The sequence below is a fragment of the Perna viridis genome, chromosome 2, assembly GCF_037379345.1.
Source record: "Perna viridis isolate PV_CMFRI_1.1 ecotype Kerala chromosome 2, ASM3737934v1, whole genome shotgun sequence".
NCBI lineage: Eukaryota > Metazoa > Mollusca > Bivalvia > Mytilida > Mytilidae > Perna > Perna viridis.
Window position 1 is genome coordinate 614691 of NC_142446.1, and position 15695 is coordinate 630385.

At 35.3% G+C, this 15695-nt stretch overlaps 1 protein-coding gene across 2 annotated transcripts in view; it reads right to left on the minus strand.

Annotated features, from left to right (window-relative positions):
• LOC148623230 (cathepsin L-like) overlaps positions 1 to 15695 on the minus strand; it is a 51422-nt gene that overhangs the window by 2451 nt on the left and 33276 nt on the right. The window contains exons 11-13 of one of the 2 annotated variants that reach the window (XM_088564903.1): positions 12884 to 13003; positions 10662 to 10726; positions 2200 to 2290 (exon numbers count right to left, since the gene is read on the minus strand). In XM_088564903.1, coding sequence (XP_088421029.1) covers positions 2200 to 2290; positions 10662 to 10726; positions 12884 to 13003 — 276 coding nt within the window. Of the gene's footprint in view, positions 1 to 2199; positions 2291 to 9250; positions 9374 to 10661; positions 10727 to 12883; positions 13004 to 15695 lie in introns of those variants that run through there. The other variant, XM_088564904.1, reaches the window with a different exon arrangement.

Here is a 15695-nt window from a genome sequence, read left to right on the forward strand (position 1 = left end):
AACCTAGAGGACCTGAATCACTCACCCTAGACTCAGTTCTTTTGAGTGATGAATTGGATGTCAGGATTAAAAAATAATTTCCCTCTGCTACGTTTCTATAGATAAAAACTTCAAACTAATAGCAGTCTTCTTAATATCATAACCCAGTTGCATCTTTTGTAGCGCTGATCATTAGGATCATTTTAACATTTACAGTTATTTTCTATCTTCAACAGTTTTTTAGGATGATTTGTTAAATTTTACCTTTAAGGGTCATACCGTTTTATAAGTTGAACAGGGTTGAATGTTTAGTAAGGTTGACCATCAGGATGATTTAATCAATTGAAAGTTTCTATCTATTATGACTTCCATGATATTGACTTAAAAAATGCTTCACAGGGTGGGCACAGCTTGGTCGAACCCTGAATAGTTGGGGCAAGTATGGATACACCATTTAAAACTTGACATAGCTTTGAATTATGACTGACAATTTGACCAGAGTGATCTTTGGCTTTTATTTCTAAATAGTTCTGAGTCAAAACCTGAAAAATTAAACTTCCTGTGGAGATAAGTTACAATTTCCAAGCAATCCATTTCTTTTCACACCAGTTGTCGTCCAGAAATCAGAAGAAAAAAAAAACCTTGTTTCTGGCCCCTTTGTGACCCCTTATTCTTACTTGGCTCAAGTCACAAACCCAAAAATCAATTCTAGTCTCCCTTTTGTTGTATGGCATCTTGTACTTAAATAAATGAGATCCAATCACTAATAGGCAAGTTATTATCTGGACATCAGGAAATGCATGTTTCCTACCCCCCTTTTTGGCTCCTAATTTCAGAACTTAACCTCATCATATAGACAGATTAAACTAAAAAATTCAGCAAATGATTTCGACGCAAGTTTTCACAAATTGCGAAAGGTCCTCTACGATACTAATGAAATTAAGTTTACATATACTTGCAAAAACAGTATATACATATAGTTTACCATAAAATAGCAATTTATAACTGATTGCTGTATAACTTACCTACACCAGACCCTACAATGAGGACACTATGGTCTGTATAACTTACCTACACCTTACCCTACAATGAGGACACCATGGTCTGTATAACTTACCTACACCTTACCCTACAATGAGGACACAGTGGTCTGTATAACTTACCTACACCAGCCCCTACAATGAGGACACTATGGTCTGTATAACTTACCTACACCAGACCCTACAATGAGGACATCATGGTCTGTATAACTTACCTACACCAGACCCTACAATGAGGACACCGTGGTCTGTATAACTTACCTACACCAGCCCCTACAATGAGGACATCATGGTCTGTATAACTTACCTACACCTTACCCTACAATGAGGACACTGTGGTCTTTATAACTTACCTACACCAGACCCTACAATGAGGACACCATGGTCTGTATAACTCACCTACACCAGACCCTACAATGAAGACACCTTCGTCTGTATAACTTACCTACACCAGCCCCTACAATGAGGACACCATGGTCTGTATAACTTACCTACACCATACCCTACAATGAGGACACCATGGTCTGTATAACTTACCTACACCATACCCTACAATGAGGACACCGTGGTCTGTATAACTTACCTACACCAGACCCTACAACTAGGACACTATGATCTGTATAACTTACCTACACCAGACCCTACAATGAAGACACCGTGGCCTGTATAACTTACCTACACCAGACCCTACAAGGTGGACACCTTTGTCTGTATAACTTACCTACACCAGCCCCTACAATGAGGACACCATGGTCTGTATAACTTACCTACACCATACCCTACAATGAGGACACCGTGGTCTGTATAACTTACCTACACCAGACCCTACAATGAGGACACCTTCGTCTGTATAACTTACCTACACCATACCCTACAATGAGGACACCGTGGTCTGTATAACTTACTTACACCAGCCCCTACAATGAGATCATTATGGTCTGTATAACTTACCTACACCAGCCCCTACAATGAGGACACCATGGTCTGTATAACTTACCTACACCAGCCCCTACAATGAGGACACATGGTCTGTATAACTTACCTACACCAGCCCCTACAATGAGGACACCATGGTCTGTATAACTTACCTACACCATACCCTACAATGAGGACACCGTGGTCTGTATAACTTACCTACACCAGACCCTACAATGAGGACACTATGGTCTGTATAACTTACCTACACCATACCCTACAATGAGGACACCATGGTCTAAATCTTTAGGATTACAGAAGATCTTCCAAGGATGAGAAATTCCTCCCATGTAAAACTGTAAAGTAAAGCCATAGTCCATGGTCAATTTTTTTTCCTTCTCTATTGCAATCCAATATGAAAAAAAAAGTATTTTGATATATGTGTATGCCTATTTTCTGCAAATTACAGCAGAACTGTGAGGGGGAGAGGGGGTGACTGTCTAGGTTTCAAACATTTAACAATTTAAAATACTACCGGAAAATTCTAAATACTATTTTGCACAAACTTATCCATAATAAATGGTAATTGTCCAACAGATAACTGTTAAAAATATATAATGAACTTGGTTAAACATTATTCAAATAATAATAGATGGTAATTAAAATATCATTGATAATATGTATGTTAACTATAGAAGACTCTTCCTAATGAGCATGCTAACAATTAAATATGAAAGAGGGAGTCAATTTGAGAACTTTTCATGGTTTAATAAAGATTTGTTGACTGTTAGATAATTTAATTCTCATTAAAAGTAACTCTTCGATCATCAAAAGATTTGCATTTTAAATGAAAATTTTTCTCATTTTCTATTTCATTTAGTGACATAAGGGACAGTATCTTTCATTTCTAGGTACATTAAAATATCTTCCTCATTCATTCATGTGCACTAATTTGTATATTACTTAAAGCACCTTGATACATCAACATATGGTATAGACACTCTGAAAAGATTTAAATATTTTTGCATTTCAAGTTTGTGAGCATTGATAAGAGATTCTTTGTCTGGCTTAGATTAAATTTAATATAGAGTAAATATTATACATATATATAGTAAAGTATTGTCAGAATCAATTATTACGGTCAGAAAATTAAACACAGAGTATAAATATAACTTTTGAGTGGAATTTTAAATGATGGTTGTGTTGACTGAGGTACAACTGATGGCAAATGACAAGAAGATATCATTGAGATAGTATAACACTACGGCAGATTGTATTAGTACAAAATTACAACACAGACTGCGACTAGAGGCTTTAGAGAACATGATAGGCTCATCTGAAAAATCTGGTGGCCATATTGTTTGGTCCCTCCTCACCAGTTGCATCCAAAGTTTAACATCAATTACAGCTAGTTAAAATAGACCAGTTCAAATTTCAATACAAATTTAAGTAGACTACTGAATAGTTTAAATAGCTCTCTAGGTAGAAATATGCCCTACATTATACCAATGTGTCCTACTTAACTACTACAGAACACCTGAGTGATCTTTTGGACACTGTCTTTTAAGTTTGAATACCTGTCAATTATGACCTTAACCTCTATAGGTCAAGTAAATATAACTCACTGAGGCCATTTAAATCATTGTTAAATTTTCTATACTGGTACATTTTCAAGTTTCTATTTTAGGGCATCTTATACACAGTCACTGTAAACCAAAGAAAAAAATTAAATGATACTAGTATTAATAATCCTTTTACAACATTTCTTAAACAACTTAAAAAAAAATGTTTTGTATTAAGAAGGTTCTTAGGACTGGTGCATGCATTTATATTGCAAAATGAAAATAGGGCCATTTTGTGTGTAATTGTAATGAATGTTACCATAACTTTAAGCTCTTAAAACTACTTTAGCTAGGAAGAATCTGAGCATCAAATTCTTTTTAAAAGAAGGTCCAGCATTCAGTTCAATTAAGTAATTGAAACTAAAAATAGGCTTGGTCTATGAATATTTAAATAAAATGAACAGTGTTATTCACTCAGAAACAAGTAAATCACTTGTATATAGAGTACAAGCTACCCAAATACACTGGTGGATGGTATAACATAGAGGTTAAGGTCATCATAACAAAAATGTAAACTTCACTCACAAGTAAAATAAATTTTAACAACTACTTTCATGATTTTCTACTTGTGACAAACTGTACACTCTTCACAGTTCTAGGGTTGTTTACTTAATACTACTACTACATCAGATTAAGTGCCACATTTACATCATAATTAGTGCTGCCATCTGGTAATTTGGCAGTAAGGGAGATTATCTTATAGCAAAGATGGCTGCCCCCTGTATGTGTCATACCACTATTTCTGGTCTCCATTACTTTCTATGTTAAATTCAGCTTTTTATAAGGCTCAAATTTTTTTTACATCAGTACAAATGGTGCTAGAGGGGTATCATTATGATGGTCACCCTTTACCTTAACTCTCATAAAAATACCAACATACCTTATGTGCCTTCTAAGAAAGAACGGTAAAGTGAAAGTAGACAGGTGCAGAAATCACTTTCATTTTGAAATTTAGCTATATCAAGGGGCGTAGAGTTTTTGTTCAGAACTGTTTTACCCTACACTGATTAAAGAAAATGAAGTTTTTGAAGTATTGCGATCCAATTAGTTTTCAGATGACACCAAGTTTGTATCGACCTCTATTAAACAAGGAGGATGATAGGGTGCAATATTGGGGTTACTTCGTGTCATTACAAACTACTTTCTTGTATGTTTCCGAAATAGTGGTATTACACCTGTAACCACAGATTAAGAACAATTATCCTCTCTAATTAAGTAATTAAGTACAACATAGGAAAATGAACTTCAGATTCTTCTCGTATTATGTAAAAACTGTCAATATAACCCACATGTTGAAAAGGGTTCCTATTCCCTTTAATTATCTCGACTTCTGCTGTAGACAGCGTTTTCTCCAGAGTGAAACTAACAGTCCCTACTTATAGGAACAGGCTAGATGTCAAGACTGTCAACAAACTTATGACTGTTGGCCTGAACACTAATTCAGCAGACGATCTGGATCTTGACAAAGTTGTGAAATTGTACTTGGGTGAAAAAAAAATGAAGACTCATATCTGCAAGTTTTCAATGATTTTTGTATGTCTTTAAACCAAGTTTCATCACAATTAAACTGTGATGTATATTTTATCTATAATGTCAAATCAAATTCAATTTGTTCAAGACTACACTTTTGGACTTTTCTTAAAAAAAAAAAAGGAAATTTTATTAAGTCATTTTTTAATATTATTTTTACTTTCTGTCAAATTTGAACTTAAATTAATATTAATTAGTTTTTCCTTAGTTGCATAAGTAGTTTGACCACATGTAATATATGTATATAATGTTGTTTATATTTTTTATTCTGATGTTACACTACTGGTAGTTTCATAGGAGACAAATGATCTGGTTGGTGCTCATCTATATTGTATTTTATAATTATGTATTATTTTTTAAAAATAATAAAATATTATAAATATTTAAACTTTTTTTTACATTTCCAGTTTGGGTAGTAACTTTACCTCAGGTCTTGCTATTTATTTTTTTCCTCATAACTTGGTGCTTTAATCATGCAATTATTTATATTTCTAGTTTTGTTAGAATCTTTATCTTATCTAAGGTTATGATAGTATTTTTTTTAAATATTACAATAATCCATGACTTTCTCAAATTAAGTATTAGTTCAGATAAAAAGGTTTTAATTCAGAAGTATCAGTGTGCCCTACAATCAAACATCGCGACAAAAAGTGCCCTTTGGAAACAAGAGGCTTCCAGGAGAATGAATCACTCACCTGGTTGAATTTTGTCTTCCAAGGGCAATAAATTTAACAAGAAGTTGTCCAACAATTTTGACTCAAGAAGACTTTGATAGGACTTATCATAAGGATCATTTCAGCAATTGAAAGTTTCTTTCTATCTATCATAGTTTTCAAGACATTGGCTGAAAACTGTTTAAGAAATCCCGTCATTCTTCCCCTTTCAAGGGCAATAACTCTTACAAGGAGTCATCCGACAACTTTTATCCCTGAAGACTTTTTTAGTCCTAATAATAAGAATCATTTCAGCTATGAAAGAAATTTGGCCAAACCTAACCATTTTGGAGATATATGCAAAAAACTACTGTCTGACTCCTGTGTTCTATTTTTAGTAATGGTGGCAATGTTTCTACAGATAAAAAATCCCCACATCAGTTCTATGCAGGATACCCCAAGGAACATTTTAAACAAAGTTTTGTTTCAATTGGTAAAGTAGTATCAGAGAAGAAGATTTTTGAAAGAAGTAACATTAAAAATAGCAAAAAACATTGAAAAAAAGGCATAACTCCAACATGGCTCAATGGATTAAAATGAAAATTTGACTGCAGTTAGATCTCATCATGCTGAACGCTTTTACCCATATCAGAATTTAGTTGGTTTTTTACAGTTTTCAGCCAATATCTTGAAAACTACAATAGATAGAAAGAAACTTTCATCGCTGATATGATCCTTATGATAGTCCAAATGTTAAAATCCAAATACATAGCCAGAACTGAAAACAGAAACAATGAACATACACAATGTAGCTATAAAAACTGAAAATAAGGAAAGCAAGATGAACCACACAAAAACTTAAGCACTATCAATATGAACTGGGAGTGACATTAGTAGAAGGGTTAGCTGTACCCATCCAGTGATTGTCATGGGAGTGACATTAGTGTTAGCTGTACCCATCCAGTGATAGTCATGGGAGTGACATTAGGGTTAGCTGTACCCATCCAGTGATTGTCATGGGAGTGACATTAGTAGAAGGGTTAGCTGTACCCATCCAGTGATTGTCATGGGAGTGACATTAGGGTTAGCTGTACCCATCCAGTGATTGCCATGGGAGTGACATTAGGGTTAGTTGTACCCATCCAGTGATTGTCATGGGAGTGACATTAGTAGAAGGGTTAGCTGTACCCATCCAGTGATTGTCATGGGAGTGACATTAGGGTTAGCTGTACCCATCCAGTGATTGTCATGGGAGTGACATTAGTAGAAGGGTTAGCTGTACCCATCCAGTGATTGTCATGGGAGTGACATTAGGGTTAGCTGTACCCATCCAGTGATTGTCATGGGAGTGACATTAGTGTTAGCTGTACCCATCCAGTGATTGTCATGGGAGTGACATTAGGGTTAGCTGTACCCATCCAGTGATTGTCATGGGAGTGACATTAGTAGAAGGGTTAGCTGTACCCATCCAGTGATTGTCATGGGAGTGACATTAGGGTTAGCTGTACCCATCCAGTGATTGTCATGGGAGTGACATTAGGGTTAGCTGTACCCATCCAGTGATTGCCATGGGAGTGACATTAGGGTTAGCTGTACCCATCCAGTGATTGTCATGGGAGTGACATTAGTAGAAGGGTTAGCTGTACCCATCCAGTGATTGTCATGGGAGTGACATTAGGGTTAGCTGTACCCATCCAGTGATTGTCATGGGAGTGACATTAGTAGAAGGGTTAGCTGTACCCATCCAGTGATTGTCATGGGAGTGACATTAGGGTTAGCTGTACCCATCCAGTGATTGTCATGGGAGTGACATTAGTGTTAGCTGTACCCATCCAGTGATTGTCATGGGAGTGACATTAGTGTTAGCTGTACCCATCCAGTGATTGTCATGGGAGTGACATTAGTAGAAGGGTTAGCTGTACCCATCCAGTGATTGTCATGGGAGTGACATTAGGGTTAGCTGTACCCATCCAGTGATTGTCATGGGAGTGACATTAGTAGAAGGGTTAGCTGTACCCATCCAGTGATTGTCATGGGAGTGACATTAGTAGAAGGGTTAGCTGTACCCATCCAGTGATTGTCATGGGAGTGACATTAGTGTTAGCTGTACCCATCCAGTGATTGTCATGGGAGTGACATTAGGGTTAGCTGTACCCATCCAGTGATTGTCATGGGAGTGACATTAGTGTTAGCTGTACCCATCCAGTGATTGTCATGGGAGTGACATTAGTAGAAGGGTTAGCTGTACCCATCCAGTGATTGTCATGGGAGTGACATTAGTGTTAGCTGTACCCATCCAGTGATTGTCATGGGAGTGACATTAGGGTTAGCTGTACCCATCCAGTGATTGCCATGGGAATGACATTAGTAGAAGGGTTAGCTGTACCCATCCAGTGATTGTCATGGGAGTGACATTAGGGTTAGCTGTACCCATCCAGTGATTGTCATGGGAGTGACATTAGGGTTAGCTGTACCCATCCAGTGATTGTAATCTGGTAACAGCTCCCTGACATCAAAATCTATTCACAATATCATTCAATTAACAAAAGTACCAACGTGTAAATAATGCCGAAATAGTGGAAATAAACAGACAAAAAACATAATGATAAAACATGGGACAATATCAACTATATATTTAAAAACAGCAGAATATTTGAACATGATATAACAGCAATAAATTGTGCAAAAACAAAATAACATCATGTCAAGAATTTAGTTGAAGATTTAATAGGAAAAGAAATGCATCAAAGTCCTGACATCATGGTGTGATTCAATTAAAAAAACTATCGTAGTAAGTCATACAACCTAGTTCCTTTCACTTGCTCCGATATATTTATGCAGCTATAGTGTCAAATTTGGTGAGTTATCAATCCGATAAGACGTGGAATCTAATTGATATCTTGTCTCATCATATGGGGCAATCAAATTGTAATAAAGACAATATAAATTGTGTAGTGATGAAATTAACAAAGGTTTAAGGTACCCGTGATTAAGAAATTTATTTGACAATATCAGTGCCTGCGTACAGATCACAGGCTTGACGGTAACAGATCAACTATGAAATGTATACTTCATAGGCTGAAGATGTTGTATTGCCACTAGGAAAGAGGACCTTTACAATAAGGAAGTCAAAATCATCACCTTTGTCATAAATATTTGATTTCAAACGTCCAGTATTATCTATGTATAAGTGAGATTTATATATGAAGCAGAAGAAGGTGTACAGTTATCTTTTAAATTTCAAGTTTATTTGGATAGATTAGATGTAGGAATCCTTGAAACTAGGATTATTCAGATATACTGTAAACATATTAATTTTCGAGGTCACTTTTTTTCACAGACTCTGTAAAGTGAATATATTTGCAGATATCCGTTTTCGCAATTTAAAAAAAAATGTTACGCATTATACATGTATGTTCTGTCTATCGCAAAAATAGCAAAAATTAGTACACTGCAAAAAATAGTACAATTACAGTAATGGAAACTGAAACTGAAGGTCTGGGCAACTTTCTCTGTAGTAGCCCTCCTAAAAATCTGGCTTCATATGCGCATAGAAACAGTTGGCCAAGAGTGGCACACAATATTCGTTCCCATAGGTATTCTGATGTCTGTTGGAACACATGTCCACCAAATTCTACAAAAAATGTTGTTGACCAGAAATTCCAACATTTTAACATCATCAGTCCAGGAGTACTTTTTGTTTGAATCGGTGTGGTTTTTCACAGAATAAGCATTTTTTCTACCCGATACTAAATAATCATATCTTTTAGTTTTGATAAAGGATTATTTCATCAACTGAAAGATTCTATCAATGATGATTTCCAAGATTTTGGCTGACAACTGCAAAAAAAAAGAAACCCTAAAAAAACATCAGTTTTAGCCATTCAAGGGTAATAACTTTCATAAGAAGTCATCATACATCTTTTTTCCAATGGAGACTCTTGTAGGCCTAATCATTTGGATCATTTCTTCAATTGACAGTTTCTTTCTAACTACACATATTACGGTTTTAAAAATATTAGCTAAAACAGCATTTGGTGTTAACTTTTGGAAACTGAAAACATATTATGGACCGGAGATAGTTATAGCACTGTTTTTGCTGCAAAATTTGGGCAAATGTTTGTACACAACAGAAACCATTCACCATCTGTCACCCCTTCATTATTCAATGATGTTGTAAATCACTTGTAGGCATTTGATACACACATTTTTTTTTTCTGCACAGGAATAATGTTGCCTGAAATTTTTGGTCATTTTTCACCGAATGTGGTGCTCACCAAAGGCAAGACAGTGTCCAAAGTGCAATTTTTCCAATGCTTGTTCCCTCTGATGTTAATTTAAGCCATAAATTGTTCATTACAGTCGGAAGTGGAAGGTCAGGGGTCCCCAGAGGAGTCACTCATGACAAAAATTGAGGATTTTTTGCAATTTTTGGCTTCAGATTGGCCTAAAACCAGAAATGGCTAGTACATGGGGTTGACATTATGTGAGTGGTGAGAGACAATTGTTCTGTAGAAACCAGGTGAAATGAAGCACTATGGATCCATTCTGCTGAATTGAGGTCTACCCCTCAAAAACTCATATTTTTTTCTGGCCTTCTTAACTCATGACCTCTTGTTCAGCTGTCATGTCCCAATTTTTGCTAAAACTCTATATAATAAAGCCTTCTTTAAAGCACATTCACGCTGCTTGCATATGAAATCAAATTATGGTTTTCAAAGCCAAAAATAAAATTGCAAGAACCCCAAAATCGGAAAACAGCCCATGACTGTAATATTACGGTTCCCGCATGGTAAGGGTTAATAATTCTAGTAATAACTTGGAGACAGAATGCGACAAAGAGATTATCATTTTTCCAAACAATACCAGGAGCCTCTTGTTAAAATCAGAAGTGTTGACACATATGAAAGAGCTTATATTACCTGCATTGCAAAGGCATTTATCCCTATTGATATAGGGCCATTCTCAAACAACCAAGTTGCCATTTCTGAAAAAAGTCAATTGTTTATCAATGACAGTGGTAAGTTATTCTTATAATAATCATCATCAAGTTCATAAAAAACATTCCTGAATTATTCATAGAACAAGACATTCAATTAAAAATTAAACATTATTTAAATATAAAAGCAATATCTTAATCACAGGTCAAGGGAGATAATTTGGTATTTAGTCTTAGGTCAAAGGAATTGGGTAATTAGTCATTAGTCAAAGGAACAATACTAAGTAATTAGTTTTTACAAATACAAAATATTTAATCATCCAAATAGATTTACAATAAATGGTTATGACACAATACACAAATCCAAACATACAAAAAATGACAGTTCTAATAATAACCATATCGAAAATCTGAAGCGGAGGTGCCTTATTAATACTTTATTTAACTGACAAGGCTAAACATATATTTTATGTATACAATTAAGGCTTTTAAAATAATCATACAGTTACTATTTAATATTAAAGATATATTATTTTCTGTTATTGAAAAGAAACTTCTGTCTTTGTTTTTTATCTTGTTGATGAGAACTTGTCTGGGTACTTTATAGGCTGGATAGTGTATGAAAAAATGCACTTCATCTTCAATTTGTGAATTACTGCATGAAGCGCAAATACGATTACTTTTGGGGATATTTTGGTAGCGTCCACTCACAATTGTGAGTAAAAGCATTTAAGCATGTACATCCCACAAGAAGGATCTATGCATATGACATGACAGAGAACTGTTTGAATATAAAATGAAAGGATCTATGCATATAAAAGTAAATTTTTGAACCTTAAGTGGAAGGGTTTATGAATATCCAACACAAGTAAACTGTCTGAATCTAAAGTGAAAGGATTTCTGTATATCCAACAACAGTCAACTCCGTAAGCCTAAAGATAAAGGATTTCTGTATACCCCACAACAGTAAACTGTCTGAACCTAAAGTGAAAGGATTTCTGTTTATCCCACAACAGTCAACTGCCTGAACCTAAAGTGAAAGGATTTCTGCATATCCCACAACAGTCAATTATCAAACCTAAAGTGAAAGGATTTCTGTATATCCCACAACAGTCAACTGCCTAAGCCTAAGGAGAAAGGATTTCTGTATACCCCACAACAGCCAACTGTCCGAACCTAAAGTGAAAGGATTTCTGTACATCCCACAACAGTCACTGTCTGGACCTAAAGTGAAAGGATTTCTGTTTATCCCACAACAGTCACTGTCTGGACCTAAAGTGAAAGGATTTCTGTACACCCCACAACAGTCACTGTCTGGACCTAAAGTGAAAGGATTTCTGTACATCCCACAACAGTCAACTGCCTGAACCTGAAGTGAAAGGATTTCTGTACATCCCACAACAGTCACTGTCTGGATCTAAAGTGAAAGGATTTCTGTTCATCCCACAACAGTCACTGTCTGGACCTAAAGTGAAAGGATTTCTGTACATCCCACAACAGTCACTGTCTGGACCTAAAGTGAAAGGATTTCTGTACATCCCACAACAGTCACTGTCTGGACCTAAAGTGAAAGGATTTCTGTTTATCCCACAACAGTCAACTGCCTGAACCTAAAGTGAAAAGATTTCTGTACACCCAACAACAGTCACTGTCTGGACCTAAAGTGAAAGGATTTCTGTACATCCCACAACAGTCACTGTCTGGACCTAAAGTGAAAGGATTTCTGTACACCCCACAACAGTCACTGTCTGGACCTAAAGTGAAAGGATTTCTGTACATCCCACAACAGTCAACTGCCTGAACCTAAAGTGAAAGGATTTCTGTACATCCCACAACAGTCAACTGCCTGAACCTAAAGTGAAAGGATTTCTGTACACCCCACAACAGTCACTGTCTGGACCTAAAGTGAAAGGATTTCTGTACACCCCACAACAGTCACTGTCTGGACCTAAAGTGGAAGGATTTCTGTACATCCCACAACAGTCAACTGCCTGAACCTAAAGTGAAAGGATTTCTGTACACCCCACAACAGTCACTGTCTGGACCTAAAGTGAAAGGATTTCTGTACACCCCACAACAGTCACTGTCTGGACCTAAAGTGAAAGGATTTCTGTACATCCCACAACAGTCACTGTCTGGACCTAAAGTGAAAGGATTTCTGTACACTCCACAACAGTCAACTAGTTGATTTAACAATACAATTACCTGTTTCATTACTAGAAATGGATACTGAATCATTGATATAAACTTTAGCATCAGATCTGTTATAGACACACTTCTCATCTTTACCATCATATCTATACTGAACCTCAGTCTCCACACCACCTAAAGTATTAAACCATCCTTATTAGAAATGATGTTATTTACCTATTACTGTAAACATTGGAGATCATTAATATTGTTACTCATCACTACTCAAGTATTCATGCAGATTTATCTTGATGTATTTATTGATTGATTGATTGTTGGTTTTTTAATGCCGTTTCGGCGACCAGGGCCATATCAAGGCAAGAACATTTAATGAAATGAAAATATTAAAAGCAAGATCAAAGTCTCTTCATAAAATAATGAAATTAAAACAAAAAGCTATTTACATATAAAAAGGTACGTAAAAAGTTAATCTAAGACATAAAATACACATAGAAACATTATATGTTTTTATTGTATTCATGAGATAAACACATCATAGTTTAGTTTAGATAATTTGGGAACATTACTCTGTTTATCAAAGTAGACTGCAATTTTAGGCACTGGAACCTTGAAATATACCTGTTATTAAAGGAACAAGACATTGTTCCTAACGGGACTTAATATCCCGCTAAGCATATTGAACCCTGTACATTTGGTATGGTAATTGAACACCCCATTAAGTTTCATGGTTGAGTAGGAGTTACAGACAACACATAAAACTTCTAAGTCCAAAAGCTGTCATTTCTACAATTTTTTCTCAAACATAAAATACTGCCAATATGCACATCCCAATATAGTATATATATATATAATCCTTTCAGTCGTTAAGGACGAGTTTCAAAGTTCAAACAATTTTTGCCAAAACATAAATTCCTGACAATATGCACCTCCAAATACGGTAATCTGACACACCATTAAGTTTTATAACAAGTTGTGGAGAAGGAGTTGTGGACAACGCATGAGACCAAGTTTTGCTGAAAATGCGTAAGTTCAACAGCCGTCATTTCTACAATTTTTTACCCAAAAAATTCCTGACAGTTTGCACATCTCAATGAGCTTATATAACATCCCACAAAGTTTCATAACAATGCTGCAAGCTCCTAATAAAATTGTTCTGACAGACATACAGACAGGGAGAAACCTATGTACCCCAAAAGCTGTGCTTGCTGAACAAATGTTGACAGTCATTTGCAATTATAGGGCACATTACGTTTCCGAGAATTTAAAAACATTTAATTCTACATTTTCGAAAATTTCCTAAATTAATAAATATTACCACTCCTGGAATTGGGCACCATAATGTTACAATTTTGAAAATCATCTAAATTTCATTTGTGCTACATGTTTATATTCATTGGATATATTTGTGCTAAGAGCCTCTATGTTTTACATTATAATGAGAACAATTTCGGTGTAAGCACCAGTAACGATACATGGAAAGGAGGAAATAAAATACATTCTTGATCAATACACAAAACTTGAAAACTTGATTTCACACCTATTGATTTTGTATGACGTGTTGGGTACAAGTCCTCTGCTAAGATTAATATTTAGAAACAGTCTTATAAACAGAGCTGGATCCAATATTTCAGGTAATGTTGGGGGGGAGGGGGAGGCTTTAATAGAAATAAAGGCAGAGGGAAATGAGGCAAGACAATTTTCGGGGATAGAATTTGTGAAAATTCAAGAGTTCATGCAAAATAAAATCACATTTAAAGGGGGGTGGGTGTATACCCAGCATGCTTTTAAAGTGGGTCCACAACTGTCAACTCATTATTGCCTATTTTAACATACAACTTTTTTTGTTTTGGTAATTTTTTTAAAGTATCATATTCAAGGTGATCTTAGTGCTGTCTTTTAAACTCTTTATTTAATCTTGCTTGAATACCTACATTAACCTCCTTGTAAGTGAGCAGAACGCAACAGTCAACTGACGAACAAGCATTGCTTATAAATTAGTTAAATAACCTTACATTGTTTATTCCCTGAATTGCTTTTTTTTTTTGGAAACTTAGTTCTTTTCTTGAAACCTTATTTCAAAATCCCAGAAAAAAATATTTTTCCAGAAACGTCACACTTTGCAATTTTAAATTATATTTGTGCCTCATAAATAAGAGAATATTAGAACTGAGTTTGACATGTGTCATCTTTTTATGTGCAGTCAACTGTAGCCAGATTTTGTGCATAATTTGGTTAGTTCATACTATTGACACATGTTGTTTGTAAAATAAAGTCACACAGTCTTCATTTGTTCACCTTGTCATCGTTGCAAAAGTTACACAGTCTTCATTTGTTCACCTTGTCATCGTTGCAAAAGTTACAGTCTTCATTTGTTCACCTTGTCATCTTTGTAACAGTTACACAGTCTTTATTTGTTCACCTTGTCATCGTTGCAAAAGTTACACAGTCTTCATTTGTTCACCTTGTCATCTTTGCAAAAGTTACACAGTAAATGTGTAAACAAAACCATAAATGTCCTTAGTGTAGAGAATAGTATAAGCTTGGTATGAACCCGGTATTTCAACACAAAAGATTATAAAAAATTCTGCAAGTCTCATTCTTCTAACAATTAATATCTTTATTGCAATATACAAAAATAATTCAATCATATAAAGCAAAGATTGAGCTATATTTACGGGTGAAATTGGTCACCTTATTTTTGTGAAGATTGATGTTCCAGTTACAGCAAACTTTTATTTACTTAAGTGTTTATAACTTATCTGTACTGCACATTTTGGTCATAATCATTGATAAAAAAAGCTTGTTGTCTTAAATTTTACAAAATCAGGGAGTAAATTATCCATACCATGTGAAATACAAATGTCTG